Genomic DNA, 24,317 nt, shown 5'->3' with positions numbered 1-24,317 from the left:
GTGTGCATTTGCGGGAGCTGGGATTCGAACCCACGACCGTCCGATCGCACACTCTGAAAAAGTGTGTTACATCACACTTTGTCTGGCTTAACGGAAAATCAGAAAACAGAAAAGATGAAAAGTGAGGCAGGATTTAGACCCAGCTGCGATACATCTCTCCTGTGGTGCTCTCTGGGTCAGAGTGTGGAGAGCCGGGCTGGACTCACCGGCTGCAGGTCTCTCACACTGACGGGCAGCTCCCTCAGGGTCAGCAGAAGGTCCAGCTGAGAGCTCAGGAACGGGATGTTACACATCTGCAGGAGACAAGACCACAATCACAAGTGCACATAGAACTATAAATCCACCTTTAACCTGTATGTAAATAAAAGTCAGGTCAGAACAATGTAGAGTTTACAGTTTCCGCACAGAGAGGGGGCCAGATGTAGCAGAGTCAGAGTTATATGGCACTTTTTACTTCTACTACTCTTGAGTTAAAAAAAAGCTACTAGTTTCACAGTGAGTAAATCTTTAAGGGGTAAAAGCTTCATAGATTAAATAGACGTGTCACATTTATTTGATCCCTGTAGTTTGTTTCATGTATTTTATTCATCAGGAATAGAAATGCCCGATTTTTTCATCATTTGTTGTTTTGTTTCTCGTCATTTATGTCACGACTGAATCGTAAATCAGACTTTTATGCTCAAACAGTTACTCATTTCTCAAGTAGCCTTTTCCCCCGGTGCACTGCAAAAAGCAATTGATATGAGAGTTAAGTAAATTAAGACTTTTCATAGTTTTACTTCAGTGTAAATATCTTGACCCGTCCTTGAAATTGGACTCTCAAATCAAGGACAAAGGTACTTATTTCAAGATCATTTTTTGCAGGTTACTTTTCACTTTTTCACTCTTGAGTATTCAGTACAATTATTTCAAAGTAACGTACCTGATTTTGTTGTACTAAATGTACAGTATATTTTAAATTGTTAGTTGTGTTTAGGCCTGTCACTATAACAACGTTTGAAGTTGGTTATACTGAGGCAGAAAAATATCTCGATAAACGATAATATGGAGCAAGGACGTGCACAGATAGAGCGCAGGTGGTGCCCCTCTGCCCTCTGCCCTTTAAGTGCCCTTTTCAAGACCCGTTTTTTTTCTCCCCAATATTAAGTATTGTTTCTTTTATTGTTCTTAGATATTTGCCCAACTAAGCCAACATGTGCTGAAAATACAGTTTTAATGTTCAACAACTTCATATCGCGCTTCATTCCTCCTCTGCCTCTGAGCCGCGGCGGCGCTGACGCTCCTGATCAATAAGAGCGGCTGTGCTGTGCCCGTGTTTCCCCCGTTTGAGAAGATGGTACAGCCCATCTCTGTGAGACGCGGGAGTAAAGGAAACTGTAAATATTCGATAACTTTATGAACAAGGCAGCGCGACATGACTGGATTATTATGGGGAAAGGAAACGAAAGGGCCGACGGGGCGAGACTGTCAGCGCCGCCGCGCGTGTCGAGACCGTCCAGATAAAGTCAGCGGTAACAAGTCACTCACTTTAGCGGTTCTGTTTGACGCGCTATAAAATGTTCTGAAAATGAGCTGTATTATTCAAACTAAGTCAGGGCTGAGCGTAGACCAGGGCCAGAGCAGAGTGAGCTGAGCTAAGGAGACAGAAGCGAGAGAAGGAGAGAGAAGGGTGAGGAGGTGCCTGGGCTCTGGGCACTGTGCCTCTGTGGGAGGAGCACGGAATATGAACCGACCAGTCCAGTGGATTATTGTTATTTAAGATATTTTTGACATGGGCAAAGCAATGATATTGACAAACCAGATGTTTTAAGTGTAGGGTACAGTACCTTTGCATTATTTATTTGTATTTGTGCTAGACTTAAGTGCAGAGCCTTGTGATAATCCTACATCATCCTCTAAAGTCTAGTTTAGTGTTAGGTCCACATAGTTGGACATTTTATGTTGCTGTGTTAATCAATTGTCTGTTAGTGTCAGTATGTACAGAAAAAAAGATCACTTCTTTTTTTTTTTTTTTTTTTTGGGGGGGGGGGGGCGGGGGGGGGGGTGTTGAGCACTTGCCCCTCAAAATGTCTGTGCACGCCACTGATATGGAGAACCATTTTATGTCGACAAAACTACAGCAACTTCAATCCAAAATGTTCCTAACCATATACTAAATCACACACAAGTGGAAACCAATTTAAAGTATGGCATAGAAATACAGGAAAGAAACTGCAAATGGATTCACAAATGATAAATATTCAGCCCATAAATATATTGTTTATCTTTCATTTTCTGAACGATGAGTCGATATAGTGATTATCGTGACAGGCCTAGTTGTGGTTCAAACTCATTCCTAACTTTCCAAACACATCAAACATCCACATTCTTCCATTTATAAGCACGTTCACAACACGTTCACAACTCACAAGCAGCAGCACAGCCACGGCCCCGTCAACAAAAAACAGCTGCTCGTTCACCATCTATTAAAAGGTTTTAAAATCAAACAAAGGTCTGCTTTTAAAGATAACATAGGCAACATCTGTGGGACAAACCAAAAAATTAAACACGTTTGAGTCCTTGATTTTTCCCGTGGAGCTGACGTGCGACCTTTATTTATTCTAATTTATTATGGAAATCAGTGAAATATTTGTGCTGTCAAAGGAGCACAGGTTGTTTTTGCAATATTAAAATCAGCGTTTGCGTTTTGCCTCTCTCTCTCTCACTCAGAATGAACCCCGGGGCACAAACAGCCGCCCTGGGCCGGGTCTGACAGAGAAACGGGAACTATCGGCTGCAGCCGTCGACCTTTGTGTTGATGCTCACCTCCGATAACACATCCTGCACTCCAGTAGCTGCTCCTCCGGACTACAGGCCTCACAAGCTCACGTGAAGACTACAAATGAGTGTTTTATAAAGCATTATCCAAGCTGTTTTTAAAAGAGGGTCTGTGTGAAGTGTCCGTGTTATGAAATCTACAGTTGTTTGCTTTGAACGTTCTGTTGAGAGTGAATATGATGCAATGGCGAGCTGGATAACCCAGAGAGTGGGACGTTTCCCGGTGGATCGCAGCACTTTGGGGTCGGTATGTGGGGGAAAAATAATAATAACAGGCTCCTACAATTGTGCAGATATCAACTGATTAGGTTTGGGCGATATGGACCTAAACAATTGTGTGTTGGTGTGTGTGATGTCAGGGATGATACACGACATCGGGGCCTCCTGGGCAGGAGTTATTTCACTTTTGAATCAGTTTTACCTGAAGCTAGTTCCAGCTCAGTTGTTTATCATTACTATGGAAACAGCTCCAGGGGAGTTATATAGGGTGCATTAAAGCGACTATACTACATAATGCCCAGACCTGTTCACCACAACTGCCTCTAAAATCCTGCCCTGTCGCTCACAAAGGTGTTCAGTGCCCCATGTCCCCATTGGTTTGTGTTCATGTGTTTTTATGTGGGAAAGTGGGGCTTTTGATGTCAAATAAAAACTGTCTTTTATCATTGATTAGCGCTTAGCTGAGCTAATCATTTAAATGTGTTGTTAGCATCTCAAAAGCTAAACGTTAGTTTGTTAGTTTTCAAAAAATATCCCGTAAATGTACTTTGTGCAAACGTTGATGGCATTTTACCTGCACTTTTGTTACTACGAGGATGACGACAGCTCACACTCAACTCAGAAAAGAACAAATCAGCTGATTTCCGCAGTCAGGTGCGGAAGTCGGGAAGCTCGTTCAGATCCCAGTTCCACAGTCATTTTCCCCAGTTGGGGAATGCAATTGTTGAAGTCGTTCACCCGAGTTCCCGAGGAGCGCATGAACGCACCAAGTGTCAGTTTTTAACGGACACCCTCCAGCCAATCAGAATCGAGTGTTCACCCAGACCATTGTATATGATATTATAGACCTCAACATCTCCCACCCACTCCCGGTCACGTGTCGGGCTCCGACATAAAACATCCCATGTGTAATTAGCATTGACCTTTCGAAAAAGTCAACTATAAAGAGTTTAACATCACGGCGCCGGCTAATCAGCTTTGTGCTAACATGGACATGTATTGTAAAATACCCGCGCAAGTGTCGGTAGGTAGCACACAGCTGATTAGCCGGCGTTGTGCCATTAAACCAGCGGTCAACAACCTGTTTTCAGCCGAGGGCGACTTCAAGAGCATCAAGTTGTTCGAGACCTACCAGTAAAAAACAAATCCTAAAGACTTAAATGTACACTGTTTGCTTATAGGATATTTACCCCATATTATATCCATATAGCTTCATTTTAAACCCGTACTGACTCACAAGAACAGAAATAACTTTAGAAAAAGTGTCATGGGCTGCCGGGCATGCCCCAAAGGGCACCTGGGTGCCCGCGGGCACCACGTTGGTGACCCCTGCATTAAACTCTCCCAGCTGCTGGCTCATTGACGGAAAGGCGAGTTTACAGGCCCGAGACAAGACAAGATGGGATGAGTTATGTTGAGGCTTTATTAAAATGTCAGCATCGTCTGTAACCTGTGACCAATCCAAAAACAGGCACAGGAGGTTTGACAAGTGGCCAAACCTGTGTCAAAGGATCAGCTTTCCCTCTCGGCAGTTCTCATTTACGCCGGTATGAGATGAGGAATTCTTATCTTGGGGAATATTTCTACTGACACCAAGAGGCCTATTGGTTTAAACTGGGCTGCAGCAGAACCAGGGCTGTTATAGGGTTAAATAAAGTGAGAATGTGTGCCCCACAAGATCTAAGAGCTAAAGCCCTGGGGGAAAGTGTTATAGAACTCCTTTAGCTCTGAAAGAATCCAGCGTCAGTATCTCGGGCCACCTCGTGACATCAGCAGGTGGAACCAACAGTTGCAGGCTGAAGTCTATCGAGCAGAATGTTCATCCCTTTAAAACTTGCAATCCATTTGGTTGGTTTGACAAACCCAGAGCCTCTGCTCAGCTCGAGTGCCGTCCTCTCACGTTTCTGAACACATTTCTGAATTTCTAATGATGGCTTAGCAGATTGCGCCGATGCGATGCCAAGGTAACACTGTGCTAATTCAATTCCTCTCCAGCTAGAATGTGTAACATCACTCACCGGGCTCAGAGTAATCACATCCTTGAGGATTCCACCACTTTTCGGCACAAAAAATAATGAGAAATTGGCACGTTTCAACCAAAAAGGGACTTATTTTAATCACGGTTTACAAATGAGTTGGGGAAACTTTAATTGAAGTATGGTCGAGCCAAACCAAACATTTGCATAAGTATTAAACGTTAAATGCAGTCTTTTTACAGAATAGTCCAACTACATTTGTGAACTGATCAGAGTCTATTTGTCGTTTCTTTTTGTCTTAAAGGAGCAGGCCAGCGTTCTTCCACACTGAGATATGTTCTTACCTGAGCTGTGACGAGTTCTTTAGGACCTGTCTGATCTTCAGTCACGTAAACACAGCGCAGACGGCGTTAGCATTTAGCCTCTCCCTCTCTCCTCTATAGCTCCAAAACAGGTCAAGATAGAAGCTACCAAGCTCTTCCACGTTTTCCCTATTTAAATATGGTTACGTGAAGTGTTCCACTACAAAGTATAATTACACACAATTAAACAATGTGGATTTTCTAAGCGGATAAAAGGGGGGACTATATTGTAAGGCGTAATAATACCAGGAGTAGTTCGAAATCTGCGCAGTAATCTTCACTTTACCGTGCGGATGCCAAATTACTCCTGGTCTTATTGTTTGTTTTGGAGCTATAGAGGAGAGAGGGAGAGGCTAAATGCTAACGGCGTCTGCGCTGTGTTTACGTGACTGAAGATCAGACAGGTCCTAAAGAACTCGTCAAAGCTCAGCTAAGAACATATCTCAGTATGGAAAAACGCTGGCCTGTTCCTTTAAACTCTATTCACATGGGAGTAGAATCACCTGGTGCCGTCGGAGTTTACAGAACTACCCAAGGTAAAAACGGGTGAATATTTACCTTTTAAATTACTGACATGGCAGATTCGCAAAGGGCAAAGAAACTCCGAGGACGGAATCCTGTGCAAATAGGGTTTTAGTCATTTAAATTAATTTTGTAGGAAAATTTAGTCAATGTATTATTCCTTTTTTGCTGCTGCGTCCAGCTCCGCCTGTGGCCTGCCTTTCCCCGCCTTTGTTGGCCTTTTTTTTTTCTCTTTGCTTCGTTTCTGGCCAGCTCACCAGGTCCATCTTTCATTTAATCCTTAACCTGTTTCCTGTTTATGTTTCACTCATTGTAAGGAGTCCGTCAGTAACCATCAGTGTTAGGGAGGACTTGAAAGTAAGTGGGTTGTGAGTGAGTCGACTATATGAAAAGGTAGATTCCTGGATGATTGAGAGCGTACACAAATATTAGACACAATACATACAGACGGCATCTTTCGAATTGCCCATACATGGTCATGTCCGAAGCACCCAGAGGAAAACAACTAAACTTTCTCTCATTTCTCCACCATTACTTTAACAAATGCTGAATTATAAATATATGTTTCTCCTAAATAAAGATACAGAGACATGGAGAGCAAAGAGGTTCAACAGCCCATAAACACTTAAAAGCAGACAATGCTAACCAGGAAGCTAACTTTAGCTTCATGCTGCATATGTCCATTTGTTTCACATTTATGGCCGCGCGAGGAACGATCCGCGCCAGGAAGATCTGGTGGTTCCTTTAGGCAGTAAGGAGTTTGTGTCCTCCTTCCTCCAGGCACAAGATCTGGCCCATAGTGTCTAACTCCTATGTTTGTGTCCAGCCGGTCAGACTGTTGTAACGGCTGCTCACTGGCCTTTCTAAACGAGCTGTTAGACGACTGCAGAACATCCAGAACGCTGCTGCTCGAGTCCTGACCAGAACCAGGAGATACAACCATATTAGTCCAGTGCTCCGGTTCCTGTCGCTCAGAGAATGGAGTTTGAAACAGCTCTGCTTGTGTCTCTTCATGGTCGGGCTCCAAAGTATAAAGCTAACATGCACTGGTTCGCTTCTCTTCTGCTAAATTCTGTTAATTACATGAACATTCCCTTAAGTGCTTTGTAAGTGTGGTCTACTTTGAAATGTAACAGGTTCCTCGCTAAGGAGGCAAATCCAAGTATGACGTTGCTAAATGTATCATTGTATCATGATGTGTTAAATCACAAACGGGTACGTTGTGTTCACGTGTGCGCATGCTGTGTTCCAAGGCTCTCATACTTTGTAATATGTTCTTTTGTACTATTGTTGTGATATCCACTTTTATTGTAATGATTTCGGGGTGGGCGTTTATAAGCTTTTGCTTCGGCCCACTCCTTTTGAGCAGAATTTTAACTGCTCAAATGAACAAATAAACTAAACTAAACTGGTGTGAACCACCTCGGGCCTTGAGATCCCTGAGGATCTAAACACGGTGAGGCTGCGTTTCAGTTTCACGCAGCAAAAGGTCTGGAAGAGCCTCCGTGAGGACGTGAGACAGACCTCAACCCTCACTATGTTCAAGTCCAGGCTGAAAACACACTTATTTACTGCTGCCTATGGCCATTGATTCATCAACCTTTATTGCAGACTCGAGGTCCAGTTGAAAACAAAAACAAAACAAAAACAAACACACAACAACATTTAGAGCAGACGACTGTACCAGTGTGGCCACAGCTCAGAGTCACAGTTGTTGAGCCGACAAATAAATCTGTACATTAAATTTCTCAAAACAGCATGAAAAGTTCTGATGCAGAAACAACTAAGTGTCTGGCCCTCTCCCATCCAGGTCTTTTCAGCAACATTCTTAGACAGTCGTTATTTGCCACGTTGAGTTTTCGTACGCTCGAACGTTCATAGTTTGACCACAGGTTTGCCGTATAAAGTGGGTACAATAGGCATTAAACAGCGGCACTGTCGGAGCACGTCATCATCGCTGCCAAATCATCAGGGATAAAATGTCCCAAATATGTGTATTTGCTACACAAGGTCAGATGATTGTATTTTATTATTTTAATATATACATATATTGTTTGTATAATTGTTTTACTGTTTTTTATTGTGTATTTATTGTGTTTGTGTGTGAACTTGCCTAATGTTTTGTCCCGTTTGTTGTTTTAACTGTGAACAGCCACAGATTATGAGCACCTTTGACATTTACAGAAAAGGTTTTTAGGAAAATATGTACAGTTGCAAACAAAATCCTGGGTGTTCCTCTGAAGGGTCTGCAGGACATTTATTTTGCTCGAGCTCGAAATAAAGCAGACATAATATTATCGGACTCAAAACATCCTCTGTGTAGAGAGTTTGAGCCGCTCCCCTCAGGTCGAAGGTACAGGAGCCCCGCCCTGACTAAAAACAGGACCAGGCCAGTCATTTGTGCCACAAGCCATTTTAAAACAAACCAACAATACGAAGTAACCAACAGTGATTTTTTTTCATTTTTTTATATTCTGCACAGCTGGTCTGTCAGAGAAGGTTTTTAAGGAATGTAGATGACGATTTTAGCATAATTTAAACTGAGGTTGACGGGCCGTGGTTTGTTCTTTGTATGTTGTCAATGTTTGGATCTGTCTGCTGTGGCCACTGTTGTATTTGTGTATTTCCACTCACTGCAAATGAATTTCCCCACGGGGACAATACATTTTCTACTACTAAAGATGGATCATACACAAAAAGAACTTGCAAAGCTTTCTGGATCCTTTCTGCAGAATTCCTGGAACATGCTTATTACCCAGCGCTGCTCACAGAAAAGCAGGAAGGACGGCAGGAAATAGCCTTATAATCCAATTTCCAAACGAACATTTCCTGATGAATCATAAAAGCTATGTGAGGCCACTGTTTTATTTCTTTAATAAGTCTCCAAGGTGAGGATAAGAAATCACAGAAAATGGAGGAGCAGGAGCTTTTAAGGTGAGCGGGACTCGCTTGAACCACTGTTTTTCATGTTCATTTTGATTACATGTGATGGGCCACAATCAGCAACTATTATTTTTAATGATTTTCCTAGTATTAAGCACTCGGAGGCGAAGTAATGATCACATTTCCTTCAGTTCATTTCATTTGCTATTAGACCTACACAAATATGTTCTGAAATACACACGACTCTTGTATTTTTGTGTCTATTTAAGCAATAACTTATCAAGCTGTGTCAACTGTCAGTCATCCAGGTAGCTCAGGCAGAAGAATTGAATGTTTTTTAATGCAATTTTAATACTTAAAAAAGTGTGTTACGGCCCCAGGCCTCCAGGTTCCCTCCTTGTTGCATATTTTTGTTGGTGTGGCCAAAACCTGCTTTTCCTCCATGTAAATTTGCTGCTGTGGTCCTGGGCTGCGATTGGTGGAGCGCATTGGGATCCTGGCCGCCTGATTGGGGGAGCAGCTCAACACCTGGAGAGCTCGTTGAAGCCACCTGTGTCAGCCACTCCTATAAAAGGACTCCACCGTGGCTCGTTCGGGGCTGCTGGTCCTTGTGACCAGTACGCCATTTGCATTTGCTTTTGTATTTGTGTCTGTGTCTGTGTTCCTTCGTGTCTGTCATGACTTTGTGTTTTTCAGGAACACTCGTTTTAGTTTGTGTCTCATTTTACTTGTCACTTGTTTTGTTATTCAGGCCTTTTGTGACAAGTTGTGGGAGACACTCGTAAGTTTTGTCTAGTTGGTTTTGTGCACTTGTTTTAGTAACCTTGTTTTGGTTAACCTTTTGTAAATAGCCTTTGGTTGTTATTTATGTCCCTCCGTTGTTCATTTTACCTTTTACACTCCTTTTATTAAATTACAACTTTATTTTACCATTTGACATCTTGGTTTTTGTTACGTCCTTAACTAGCAGAGCCGGGTCGTAACAAAGTGCATTAATCATGAATTAATCGCGTCATATATCTGAGGCAAGGAAAAGCTTTTTTTTTTCTTTTATTTATTGAAACAGGGACAATGTACAGAACCATTAGTCTTTACAAGAGGAGACGTTATTGGTGATTTTGAATATAGTTCTTGGATTATTGTATAAAATGAGATTGTCAAAACTGAGCAGTTTGTACTTACTCAGGATATTGCAATGATGATGATGAAGTGTTTTTTTATCAAGTGCCTTTAAAGCCTGATTATACACGGATCTGAGTGGTTTGAGTGTGGTCTCCTTTGCCTGTGACAGCTGGATAAACAGTCAGTAAAGTGAGGAATTATCATGGCTTTGAAATAAGTGAACGCCGTCGCGACTGTCAGGCTGTTCCTCATATGTTTTAGTTTGTTATGTTTATGTTTTTGTGGAGCACAATTCAATTCAAAGTGCAAATCTGAGCACACATGACCTGACAGACAAAGCACTTGTATTAACCGCATACTGTGAGCCAGCCTTTTGACACGATGAGCTACTTTCATGCAACAAAAGCGACAGAGAGCGACTCATGGAGAAGCGGTGGAGAAATTCACTTCCAGCTAAAACAGGATGTGTCTCCAGTCCATACGTTGTCGCGTACATGAACTCTGTGCTCAGCCGAGTGTTCCTGAAGGAGGTGAAGAGTGGGCTGACCCGGCTGCTCTGTCAGACGTGCATGTGTCCTGCTGTGGGGAGATAAACATGAATCACCCACACAGTGTGAATGAGGAGGAGTGGCATTAACATTTCATGAGTCTCACCTAAAGACCGAGGCACTGACTGACAGGCAGAGCTTGGCTTTGACTCCGGTCAGGCGGTCGCTGGAAACACTCAGTTACTCCAGTTAAAAAGCCTTTATTTTACATCACTAACAGGATTTAAAAAGGCCGTCCTCATGTTCAGACTTTAAAAACACAGCCTCCAGTGTCCTGCGTGTTCCACTTTTGCTCGAGTACTCGCACACGCACAAGTGTCACAGGTTTGAGTCCCAGCTATGACTGTTTACTAAATGTGTCCAGAACGGTTCATTCCAAAAAAGCCAATGGTCCAAACAAATAGCAGTATATAATCAAAAATAAACAGCTTCTAAAAAAGCTTCTATTACAATTTCTAACCAGAACTTATGTTGAAACCCACTCTCTTATTTATCAGGCCCTCCGGGATTTTGTGATGTTGCAACTATTAACACAACATCAAGACAGCTCTGCCAAATCAGCACAGCATTGCCATCCATCCATCCATCCATTTTCTTCCGCTTGTAATAATTGTAATAATAATGTAATAATTCTGCACAATCATAGCCTCAAAAACAAACATTTTCCTGTGAGACAGATCTGCATTAAGCGTTCAAGTCTAAATAATAATGTGAAAGTTGAATGTTTCAGGGCAGTGACCACCATTTTGTGATCCTCAACGCTGTATAAACCTTCATGTCGGCCCTCGATGTAAAAGTCTGGACACTCCTGCACTAGATCTTTTCAGCACTTGGTGACTTGGACGCCAGCTGACCTGAATCCTCCGTGTTTGTACCCAGAGTCACCCCAGATCTTTATCCCCAGGCTGTCGGCCTCTCTCTGACAGAGACGGGCCACGGCAGGGTCTGTTTGGGTCTGTTTAAATCCTGCCTCCGTCACAAACTGTGCTGCTCTGTCACTGGCTTCAGGAAGACCGAGTTAGAGAGAGAAATAAAACTGTACCCAATGTCTTCCATTCTTAAACAACAACAGAGAAAGTTGTTTATTCCTATATATAAGTTTTTAATTTTATTATGGAATTATACCCATGATACACATTCCATACATAAAACCTACCAGAAACCCCAGAAACAATTGATCCTGGAGCGTCACAGATGCCACTGTGAGGGAAAAGGCACCATGCTGACCACTCATACAGCCACTGCGGCACTGAAGGTCAAATATGCACTAATATGAACCGTTTTGCGTTTTTGGTGGCCCCAGAATACTTTTTGAATTGTATCTCAAAGGATTATACTCTTTACTTATCAGATCACTGACTAAGGCCGTATCAACACTATTCCCAATATAGTGACTATATAGTGGTCACGCCAATTTCCCACAATGCATCTCAAAAAGTAGTGAGCATCGATGGTCACTAAACGGGTCAATATAGACCACAATGCATTGCGAGAGTGGGAGAAGAGCCTGACAGAGACAGGTCTGTGAACTAAACACGACTGAAGTAAATCAGCTGTTTCAGTCGAGTGTTTGTGTTTCTCATGAATAAACGACCTAAATATAAACGGTTACGGTGAAAAGATGCTAACGTTAGCTGCTAACCTTTAGCTGGAGCTGCTAAATGACCAATAGCTTCATGCTAACGTTAGCTGCTAACCTTTAGCTTGAGCTGTTAAATGACCGATAGCTTCATGCTAACGTTAGCTGCTTACCTTTAGCTTGAGCTGTTAAATGACCAATAGCTTCATGCTAACGTTAGCTGCTAACCTTTAGCTTGAGCTGTTAAATGACCGACAGCTTCCTCTCGAATAATCCAAGCCAATCATGTAAAATCCATGTGAAGTAAAAGCGTATCTGACTCGTATTTATCCATAAATATTCCACTGTCTCTGAGTTTGTTTTTTATCACAGAAATACTTTATTCCCGGAGTTTATTGAACTTTTATCAGATGTAGTCACTCAATCTGCTGGTGTTCGGACACCGGGCTCTGACCGACTTTCGGCGTCTCTGAGCTCACGCTGGGGTGACTTTTTTTTTTTTTCCTTTTTTTGTGATGATGTAACGCCTGTAAAAGTGCCAAAACAGTCGTTCTGTTTCATAAAATAAACGTTTGGAACAATAAATAAATTCAGATTTAAAAAAAAAAAATCATATCTGCAGCTGCAGCGCGTGAGACGTCATGCAGTGCGGAGAAAGTCGTGACTTGTGTCTGAATCGCCAACAGAATCAGTGATTATATAGTGCGGCCTATGTAGTAAATGAGGGGTTAGGGACTAGTGTGGACATTCGGACACAGCCTAAGACTAAGACGAACTGTAAAACCGGGGGGACACGTCCGAACGATCCCACAGTTTAGTATTTTAAGAGCCACTTTTATTCTCTGGCTCTTTTTCCCCCGTGAGTTGTGTGGTCCTCTGTGTGTCTGTGGTCTCACCTCCATCATGTACTGGTCCACGATGTGCAGCTCCGTCACCGGCCCCTTGTGAGATCTGTACATCTCCACGTCGTCAATGGTGGGCACGTACCTTCAAAACAGATCATCCATCCATTACTTCAAGCGGACGAGAAACGGACATCAAACGTATATAAACACAACAAAATCCAGGAAGTACAGATTCAAACAAAAAGAAGAAGAAACAAAGTGATCAGGGTTGAAGCAAAACACTTGTTTGCAGAGGGAACGTTATAAAGCAATGAACAATTCAAGTCTCAATATAGTGACACTTTTGAAAGATACTCAAATCACTGCTTGGGAAACATTTAAAACAGAGACTCTGACTTATTATATGTATTTATTTATCAGATATAAATTGCCATTCACAAAAAAAAAGCTGTTTCTAGTTTACGGCAAGGCTTACAGACAGAAGACAATAGGCCAGAATGAATGGCATCCACACAGTAAAGTGAAGATTACTGCGCGGATTTCGAACTACTCCTGGTATTATTACGCCTTACAATATAGTCCCCCCTTTTATCCGCTTAGAAAATCCACATTGTTTAATTGTGTGTAATTATACTTTGTAGTGGAACACTTCACGTAACCATATTTAAATCGGGAAAACGTGGAAGAGCTTGGTAGCTTCTATCTTGACCTGTTTTGGAGCTATAGAGGAGAGAGGGAGAGGCTAAATGCTAACGCCGTCTGCGCTGTGTTTACGTGACTGAAGATCAGACAGGTCCTAAAGAACTCGTCACAGCTCAGGTAAGAACATATCTCAATATGGAAAAACGGTGGCCTATTCCTTTAATATAGAAGGTGCAGCTACACTTATGACCTGGGGTGGCAGTAGTGAGTATAAAATGGCTTGCATCTAGCCCCTTTAAGGACATCATTACAGAAACAATAATATAACGTTACATACTGTAGGTTTACATTGTCTTGATGTATTATACAGATGCATATGACCATTAGGCTATTACAGAAATAATACACATTACACTAAGAGAACAGAAAAAAAACAAGGGGAAAAAACAGAACAAAAAAAAATTAAAATACTGTAATATACTCTATTCTAATTAGCACAAAACACTGTTCGTCTAGTCACCAGCTCCTCCTTTTTCAAGCCTTAACCCCCACCTGAACCGAGCACATTCTCTCCAGTCTAATCTCTGTAAAAGCTGCAGGGTGTGGAACTCGCTGCCATTGACTGATGGAGAGAGCAGCACTTTACAACAGTTCAAACTTAATCTGAAGAAGTGGTTGAAAGACGGTCAGATTTGTGAGCATTAACACGGGGATAGTAGTAAGGTACAAGTTTTTAAAAAAACTGTATACAATTGTAATTGCTATTGTAAATACTGTAAATATTGTATCTGAATGTTTGAGGTGATCCTTTTGCCGGTGCCTTATATGTATTTTATATTGTGAAGAAACTCTAAAGTCAGATGCTCATTGGTCACTGTTTAAACCTGCTGTCACTTTGCCTCTGCCCAGGGACCACAGAGGAAAATTAGCTTGTAGCATCTCTGGTCTGTGCAACACATTTGTTGTGCAATGTCCCTGTCAAATAAATAAATAAATCTAATCAGTCTGATCTAAAAGGCTCTTGAAAAAAAGTGCCAAAACAGCAACAAAAGAGTCGCAGAAAAGTGACAAAATGTGATGAAAATGTGACAAAAAAGCAAGGAAAATGATGCGTTTAGATGAGTTTAGCCGGCCTTAGCTTTCAAATGAGGCGTTACTCTGGCCTTTTAAACATCTTTTACAAAGCTAAGAATAAAAACACCATGGATGCCAAAGCAATAAACACAGCACAGTCCATTTCACTTTATATCTTTCCTTTTGCTGTGCACAGATGGAATGGCAAACGCAATAGAAACATATGGTACCTACACACACTTTCAGAGTTTTGAATTATTGATTTGATATGTTTGTAGCTCAACACTCTTTTCCTTTTTGACCTTTGCTCCCACATGTGCTGCTGTGGTTTATCCCACTGGGCAGAAGCTGCAGAGAGAGAGTAAAAGCCAAGTATTGTTTAATGGTCTTAGGGAAAAACAAACTTGAAATAGTGTGGAGAGAAAATACTGCAAAGTCTGTGCTTTAGTGGAGCCAGGTTCAGAGTGAGGAGCATGTGAGGAAAGTGTGATGTGGTCGTCATGGCTCAGCGCTGAAGCCGTTTCAGGCAATTAAAAAGCATCAAAATAGTGACAAAAAGGAGACGAGGATGAAAATGCAACAAAAAGTGACAAAAAGAGATGAAAATGTGGCAAAAATGAGATGAAAACAAGGATGAAAATGGAACAAAAGAGTGAGAAAAACGTGGCAGAGAAAGCGATGAAAAAGTGACAAAAGTGCTGTAAAAGAGCAACAGAAAACACAACAAAAAGTGACAAAAAAGTGATTACAAAAGTGATTTCAAAAGCGATGGAAATGCAACAAAAAGTACACACAAAAAAACTGACAAAAGAGCAACAAAAAAGTGGCAAAAATGAGATGAAAACAAAAAAAAATCCACAAAAGTCAGTCATTCAACAACATTTTTTTTGGGCTCAAAATGTATCATCTGTAAACAGGTATTGTTTTTGCACTTAGTAAGAAAGTTATGTCTCATTGCATTTCATGTTTATTGCAGGATATTTGAAGAGAAAGTGTTTTTTGAACTAAACTTTTTCTAAACTTTTTTCTATCATTAAAGGGGCTAGATGCAAGTTGGTCATTTTATACTCACTACTGCCACTTCAGGTCTTATGCGTAACTGCAGCTTCTATATTAAGCTCGTGCATGACGGCACCTTGTATGTGATCATTTCAGCATCTCAATTGCCTGTGCTACGCAATGAAGCAGATTTAGGAGATTACTTTCATGCCTCTTTGTCTTGTTCTATACTTTCATAATATCTAAGGATTAAACAACGAGGAGCACGACGCGGAGTCAAGAACACCACGACACAGTGTTGTTCCTCCTGCATTATAACGTCTAACGCGGCTCCTCGTTGTTTAATCCGCTTATACCAGGGTCCCACAAACGCAACGTTATAATAAATGTGTTTTTCATTGACTAAAGTCACTAAATCTGCCAGACTACGGGACTATTTTGTGTGGGTTATTAGCCGGTCACTGAAGGCTGGTCTCAGAGCGAGTCATTCTCCGCAGCTATTACGAGGATCTCAGTCAGGCTCAACGACACAACATCAGCACAGAATCACAACACAACAGGACTAACCCGGAAACACTTTTCCCTGGAAGGAAACACCGATATGCGCCACTCGTGGGCACCACTTATTTACCTTTTACAAGGTTTAACCTGAAGCTAAAGCTAGCTAGCTCAACCAGCTCAACTGTTTATGGAAACAGCTGCGGTGGAGTCGCTCACACCTGGGCCCCCCCAACTCAAACTTTTATGTTTGACTTTACTAATCCAGACAAAGATGCTTCAATGCAGGATCATTTTATGTACGCCTGAAAATGATGAATAGCCTTAACCGTTTCCAATAGAAATGTAAAGCTCATATGTTATTAACAGTAGCTAACCTAGCTGCTCACTCTCCTCTACAAACATTTAGCAAACACTAAATCCATCTCATACGTTCCTGTCAGTCACTAATTACGCCTTTATCTGATTCAGCTGTGTCAGGCGTTGCTATGGCGACGCCACAGCGGAGTGACATCCCAGGGATTTAACTACCGGACTACGTGTGCGGTTACACCAAAATAATGCACCAGCCAATCAGAATCCAGTAATCCAGACCATGGTATATTGTAATCTGATCTACAGGAAAGGTCAAAGGTAAGGTCGTTTTCAAATGTGTGAATTAGAGGTAATACTGTATCAATCCATCATGAATTAATAGCTCACCTTTTGTTTGTTCTGTGCTGTGCGGTTAGCTCCTGAGCGGCTATCCTGTGCGGTTAGCTCCTGAGCGGCTATCCTGTGCGGTTAGCTCCTGAGCGGCCATCCTGTGCGGTTAGCTTCTGAGCGGCTATCCTGTGCGGTTAGCTCCTGAGCGGCCATCCTGTGCGGTTAGCTCCTGAGCGGCCATCCTGTGCGGTTAGCTTCTGAGCGGCTATCCTGTGCGGTTAGCTCCTGAGCGGCCATCCTGTGCGGTTAGCTTCTGAGCGGCTATCCTCTCACTTGCACTCGATCTGAACTCGTCTTAAACTGCACTTCCTCCTGTCATTCTGATGCATTCTCTCTTTTTCACCAAAGACATTCACTTTTTCATGAGCCCGGCCATGTGCCCCTGGAGCAGCCGTGGACATTAATATTGCAGCGCTTGGGAGTGGTCGCTTTCAAGACCCGCACTCGCCGTGATGCTTTTTATACACTGAGTATTACCTTTTCCATATAGAATTTAGATTAAAACTCCCCTGGATCCGAGGCCCAGAGCCGGGGGTCGGTCGCTAAAGCTGCAGGTGCCTCTTTAACTTTCTATATTCCTGTGAGTATATGCCAATAGTGTCCATCTCCACAAATAACCACGGAGATGAAAGTTTTATTACGTAGCTGCTGTGCTAAAAGGGTCAGGCCGCTGTGATTTACTGCTAAGCGGACGCCATGTTGGAGTCATCAGTGTAGTGTAGGAGCGTAAAATATATATAAGTAATGATTGCAATATCACAAAAACAAATTGTAAAGATGTGATGTACTTTCTTAAATGTGAAGAAATCAGACTCAGTGCAGGTGGTTCTCAGGACACATTTTCAAGAATTTGGAACCCCTTTCTACTTTATGTTGAAAATATTCCTGTTCAGAATGTTTCGGGCTAAGATTTTTTATTTTTTCTTACTTTGCAACTACCACTCTTATTCAATGTTCTCCCTCCCTTTATTGATTGATTTATCTTTTTAATTTCCCTCTTTGACTAATTGGGCATGTACAGTGGGTTTAGGTAAGGGGTAGAGTGTGTTTTGATTAAAGTTATACTTTGTCTGTTTATGGTTTTGCATAATTGTAAGATTTATAAATAAAGTTAAAGCAGTACTAAGTAACGTGTTTACCTTAATAAATCCTTTCCATAGTCCCTGTGGGGGTAATACAAGTGTTTATGGGATGATTGGAGGGTCTTTCATCGCCCCCTGGTGTCTCTGGCCAGGAAACCATGTTTGCAACTTGACTGCCACCGGACCGGAGAAAGCAATACACACTAATAGAATCACGAAGAAGAAGCTAACATGCTAACGGGCAAAGCTAGCTGCGGGCTAACGTCACTTTAAACAGTATTTACAGCCAAGTTTGAGTGAAAAAAAAATATTTCCATTGTGTATTTTGGATGCACAGTAACCCTCTGTCCCTTCACCTTTCCCGTCAGCGTAGGATTTTCTCTCCAAGACAATTTATAAGTTAAAGAATCGTAACTTGCTACTACACCTGCAGTTGCGCTTATGGCCTCTAGGGGGAAGAGTTACTTAGTACTGCTTTAAAAAAAAAAAAATTAAAAAAAATTGTAGAATCCGACCCACATGTAAAGAGATGACGCAAGTGGAACAAGAACGTGAAAAAATGGGTCAAAAAAGTGACGACAACGCAGGTCTTAGCTTTCAAATGAGGCGTTGTTCAGGCCTGGAGGCTGTGATCAATGGCTGCCAACTTTGGTCGACCAAGATTTTCATAGAACAGAACTGAAAGTGGCCTGTGACTTCAGGCTCAGCAGCTCATGGACCCGCGGTGTCTTTTTCAGCTTCATTCTTTTATCGGTTTATTTATTTATCGGTTTATTTGGTCGGGACAGTGCAAGTTAAAGAACAAGCCACACCGGCCTTGGGCTGATTTCCATCCGTCATGCGCACTCTCAAACACACTCTCATACATCCTGGCCTATTGTACATGTTTTTAGTGGTAGGGGAAACCAGAGTACCCGGAGGAAACCTACACTGACACGGGGAGAACCTGCAAACTCCACACAGAACGGCCCCGTCCCTGGTGGGAATCGAACCCGGGACCTTCCAGCTGTGAAGCACGAGCGCTAACCGCTGTGCAGGCAAAGGTGAGAGTAATGTGACTGTTTACACATAAATGCACCGTTTACGTTGCTTCTGTGTATAAATAGTAGTTACAGCACAAGTTTTATGTCTTATAAGTGCAGTTTGGGTCAGAAAAGTTGTTGTCTTGTCAGCGTCATGCCACGCCCCCTTTTAGTCGACTAATTGTTGGTCAGAACATGTTTTTGATCTTTGACAGCCCTACAGTGATCTGATGGATTTGGGTAAAGCTGAACTGGAGATAATGCACTTGGTTAAGGCGCTTAAGAGGTTATACTATGATACACATGTACGTGTCGGCTTTTTTCATCACCTCAATCCACTCAAAAGAGAACAAAAAAGAACAATAATGTGTGGAAGATTTACTGATTTACTATATCGGGTTCATCCCAAATATCAAGAAATGTGTGAATTTAGAAAAAATTGGGAAAACATTGGGAAAACAACAATGAAAGAAAGAAATAGGGGGAAAATAGGCAAAAATGTGAGGATAATGTTGTTTTTTATTAGGGAAAATATTAGTCATGAAAAATTAGCAAAAATGAGGGAAATTTTGGGAAAACAAGAAAAAATGAGCAAAAATGCATTTGAAAAATGGGGAAATTTGGGAATAAATTAGATAATTAAAAAATGGGTTGAAAAATTGGGGGGAAAAAAACATTAATTTGAGCTGAAACAACCACGTCACTTCCTTTCATGCTGTCCCTGGACCAAAAGCATCGAAACTTGGATCTAAAGAGAAAAGTTTTTTTCCCTGTTCCTGCTTTTTTTGACACCGGTATAACTTAAAGAGGGGGTGTTCTGCTTTAAAGAGGGGGTGTTCTGCTTTAAAGAGGGGGTGTTCTGCTTTTGTCAGTCCCATAGCACCAGTCTATATCTCACTACAATGATGACAAACCTTCTGTTGGTCTGTAAATGCAGTAAATTAGAATAACTGCCTTGTATAAAATGTCTCTCTCAAAATGGCTGTAGTGAATGTCTTGAAATAGGCCTCTGTCTCTTTAAGAACCTCTGAGCCTTTAGACACGCCCCCTCAATCAATCAATACATACAATTGTATTTGTATAGCGCCCAACAACAACCAGAAGGTGCCCAGAGCGCTTTCCAGGATAAAAACAAGAATCACAATAGACGACAATAAATACAAAAATACACAAAAACAGCAGTGGAGTCGGTGGCTCTGTATCGAAAGCTTTTCTGAAAAGATGTGTCTTCAACCGTGATTTAAAAACACTCAGCTCAGTGATGTTTCGAAGCTGGACCGGAAGTTTGTTCCACAGCTAATGACCGGCCTCCAAACTTTTTGTATTTGAACTTGGGAGTGACGAGGGAGGTGTGATCAGAGGAGCGCAGAGTTCTGGCTGGTTCGTAGACCGTTACTAATTCGGCGAGGTCGGCCGGGGCCAGAGCATCGATGGCCTTGAACACAAACATCAGGACCTTAAACGCCGTCTGTGGCATCAGTGGGGAGGGGGTTCTGTAGTTGGTTACTCGGCTGGTGACCAAAGCTCGGAGGCGTCTCTAGGAGGTGGGGGCGTTCCTAGGAGGACTCAGGCAAACCTATCCCTAAAATGGCCGCCATCAGAGTTTTTACAGATTACTCAGAAATACGTGAATGTGCCAAGGCAACACTTCAGCCATGTTTTTAATGAGGGAGTGACAGAATAACATGATGGAAAGCTTGAAAAACTCCATTTTGCATAATACCCCCCCTTTAAAGGCCCTATATCATGCAAAATCGACTCCTCCTGAATCCTGCTCTCTGAGGCTCCGCCCTCTCCTGGTGAACGACTGAGTGTTCAGTTGTGTCGTCACAGCGGAACGGAAGTGCTCGACGTCTGTAACGTAATGTCTTAATTCTATGCTTACGGACGGATTTTAATTTATAAACCACCCTTTTCATTATGTCTGTCGTAAGAGAGAAACAAAGAAAAAAAAAAAAAAAAAGGATGTGCCCGAGGTGCTTCCAGGTCAGCTGAGGCCAAAACAAACACATCGCGTCTGAACAGATCAGTCATGTTTGCGCTGCAGCTGAAGATGGAGCTCGTTATAACTGGACACACCTGTTCTTTATTCTTACCTAACGATCAGGTCACGGAGAAAAAGAAGCGCGTTTGGCTACGAGGACGAGGAGTTTATTCAACTTTTTCAGGAAGAGGCCACTCAGCTGTTTTTTTCTCCGGGATTCAGCGACTTTCACCAAAATATTGTTTTTCTGTGACTGTCTCTGATGGATGTTTGGGGAACCTTCGCCAGAATCAAAGTGGATTAACTTTTATAACCAACGCAAGTCCCATAATGTAAACAGCGATGGACCAGAGCGGTGAGTCAGTCCAAACGCGGGTTAGCTTGTGTGTTAGCATATTAGCTTGTGTGTTAGCATATTAGCATGTGTGTTAGCATATTAGCTTGTGTGTTAGCATATTAGCTTGTGTGTTAGCCATTTATGAAGCTGTGTTGCAGATGTCAACTCCGTATAACTGCATCGTGAAGTAACTTCACTTATTGCTGTTTATTTATATTACGGTAAAGTATGTGCGGAGAGAGGGGGCGGAGTTAACTGAATCGAAGCGTTTTGTCGTCCGGGTTTGAAAAATACCTCCAGGAAACACTTATATTTATCACAAAAATGAGTGCTCCACAGTGGTAGAGGTACAATATATCATATACATGCCTATACTTAACTTTGGAATGGCTAAAATAGCAGGATATAGCTCCTTTAAGCTATTTCTCCAAACCCAGACCAGTATCGTTTAACGGTTCCCAGCCAGGTAACGACACTCAGACATTTGGGAGTAAATGTCTCTCACACCGCGTGCTCCTTTTGGAGGTCGTCGGGTGAATCAGTGAGTCGTGACTGATTCAAAACACTCACTTTTTTTTGACGCTTTCACATAAAAAGTCGAATGTGCTCGGGAGAAATGCGTGATATTTGTGACCTGGGCCGTTTTAAATGTGTTCCAAAGTGAAAGGACTGACGTATTTTTAACAAAGAAAGTGCTCCTGTGAAAAGTTTTGGTCCCTGGCGGCAACAAAGCATGAGCCGCCCGACCCTCACAGTTTGACCTCTGCTTTTTTAGATTCAAATCCGACGCACCTCCTCAGCGCCGTGATGTGTTCGGCGGAAAGTCCTCCGTCCTCCTCGCTAACGATGAACAGTCTGTCCTTCAGCTCGCCTGGACCCACCGGGAAACTTTTCAGAAAAATACCTGCGAAAACAAACATATGAATTACGATAGATCAGAGCAAGTCGAGGCGGATAAAAGCGGTGGGTTTGACAGATAGCGCCTCGAGGAGAAGACGAGGAGGCCGGTCTTAATCAGTGGCACAAACACGCAGATGAAATACGGCTGTTTTTGCATTGAGTGAAGTGGAAGCTGTTTAATGTTGTGGAGAAATGTCCAAATTAACGGAGATTCAGGAGGCAAAAAAAGTAAAACAAAAGCAAAATCTTGATGTTGAGGCTTTAAGTCATGTTATAATGGAGTTCCCTCATAGAAAACACCTGCAGCAGTGATGGTTTAACTCCTGCCTCTTCACTTTTCACCTTCAGAATGTTCCCAGGAGGTGGTGCCCCTCCTATAAAGGGGCTTTTATACTCACTACTGCCTCCTCAGGTCATATGTGTAACTGCAGCCTCTATATGTAAGGGATGTTTCAGGATGTTTGACATAGGGCCTCATTTCCTAGTTATCCAGAGTGTTGCTGATTTCTGGAGATTTTTTTTCTTTTTTTGTTATGTTTGAAGAGTTTCATGGCGCTAGGCTAATGCTAGGCTAGTGCATGTCTATGGTATCAGCTAGCCTGCATTAAAAACAGTGTGACCCGCTCCACAGAGCACCTGAGGCAAATCACTTATAGCACCAGACTAACCATATACATGTCTGTGTCCATAGAGTCATGTTTGGAATATAACTGACCTGCATCACATGAATGATCGGGACTATTTTCTTGCAGATTCTCCGCCGCCGCGTAGCTTATACAACCACGAAGCTGATGCTGCTCAAATATAAGTTATTCTACATGCAAAATGGTTAAAATTACTCTATTTATATGGTTAGTCTGGTGTTATAAGTGATTTGCCTCAGGTGCTCTGTGGAGCGGGATTCAACCCCTCTTTGAGACAAAAAGGCCGCGTAGAAATACTGTCCTGATTCTCCGCTATAGAGACAGTGAGAAGACAGTTCAAATGAGTGTGAGGCATCGAGTCAGCACAGAGAGAACATGAGCAGCGCCCGGGACACGGTGACCTGCAGGCAGACATGAGGCCAAGCACCAGGAGACACCGAGCGGGGACACGAGCGGAGAAGCACTCTCGCCTTGGAAGCAGTGTTAATTTTGTCAACATATTTTAATTTAGTTTTAGTTTTAGTCATTTGACTAAAATGTAATTTAATTTTAGTCGAGATTTAGTTGAAAAAAACTTTTACATTTTAGTCTAGTTTTAGTCGACTAAAATTGCATGTCAATTTAGTCGACTAAATTTAAGAAGAAGAAGATCTTTATTTATATAGGGCCTTTCACAGACATGGTCACAAAGCGCTTTACATGAGACAATTGTACATTCACTCCATACTCGGTGTAAACTACGTTTGTAGCTTCAGTTTCCCCTGGGGGAGACTGTCAGAAGCACTTTCACGACTACACACGTCTGCGCCAACGGACCCTCTGACACCACCAGACATTCACTCACACACGTCATTCATCCTGGCCTATTGTGCATGTTTTTAGGAAACCAGAGTACCCGGAGGAAACCTACGCAGACACGAGGAGAACATGTAAATGTAAACTCCACACAGAAAGGCCCCGTGCAGGTGGGAATCGAACCCGGACCTTCTAGCTGTGAAGCGAGAGCGCTAACCGCTGTGCCACCGTGCCCCCTGAGACGAATTTTTAAGACGAATTTAGTCGACTTTACATTTATAATTTTCATGATAATCATATTTAATGTTGTTCCTCTGCTTCATGTTTCTGCTCCACATGAACAAAGCTCAGAGCTGATCCTTTAAACATGATCTGAGGCTCTTTCAGACGCTCAATACAAGTTTGGATGATTTTAGTCTCTCCTTTTCATTTTTATTTTGTCTGATTTTAGTCGACTCAAATATCTGGATATTTTAGTCACAGTTTTAGTCTCATGAGAAACTTTTAATTTAGTTTTAGTCCAATTTTAGTCACAAAAATATCACTTTGACTAAAATTAAGACTAAATATTTTAGTCGAAGAAATCAACAGTGCCCCATAACAACGCGATGATCAATCAGTGAAACAACGCCGCAGTCTGACTGGGGTGCGGGGCCCTCGTGGCTGCCGGGGCCCATGCACCTTGCTTAGTTTGCGTGTAGGAAAAAATGGCAAGTATAATCCTTAATTAGCCTGACCAGCTGTGGGACGGTTCTCACGGGA

General features: G+C 42.2%; 1 protein-coding gene across 1 annotated transcript in view; it reads right to left on the bottom strand.

The window, feature by feature from the left end:
* Positions 1-24,317, bottom strand: part of LOC306977265 (uncharacterized protein) — a gene marked incomplete at its 5' end in the record, with an annotated part of 97,905 nt that overhangs the window by 44,219 nt on the left and 29,369 nt on the right. Inside the window, 3 exons of the mRNA XM_079575470.1 lie at positions 207-293; positions 12,925-13,015; positions 22,009-22,120. Coding sequence (XP_079431596.1) covers positions 207-293; positions 12,925-13,015; positions 22,009-22,120 — 290 coding nt within the window. The remainder of the gene's footprint in view (positions 1-206; positions 294-12,924; positions 13,016-22,008; positions 22,121-24,317) is intronic.

The sequence above is a fragment of the Gobius niger genome (assembly GCF_951799975.1).
Source record: "Gobius niger genome assembly, chromosome: 17".
In the NCBI taxonomy this organism is placed as follows: Eukaryota; Metazoa; Chordata; class Actinopteri; order Gobiiformes; family Gobiidae; genus Gobius; species Gobius niger.
This window is presented reverse-complemented; position numbering and strand designations above follow the sequence as displayed.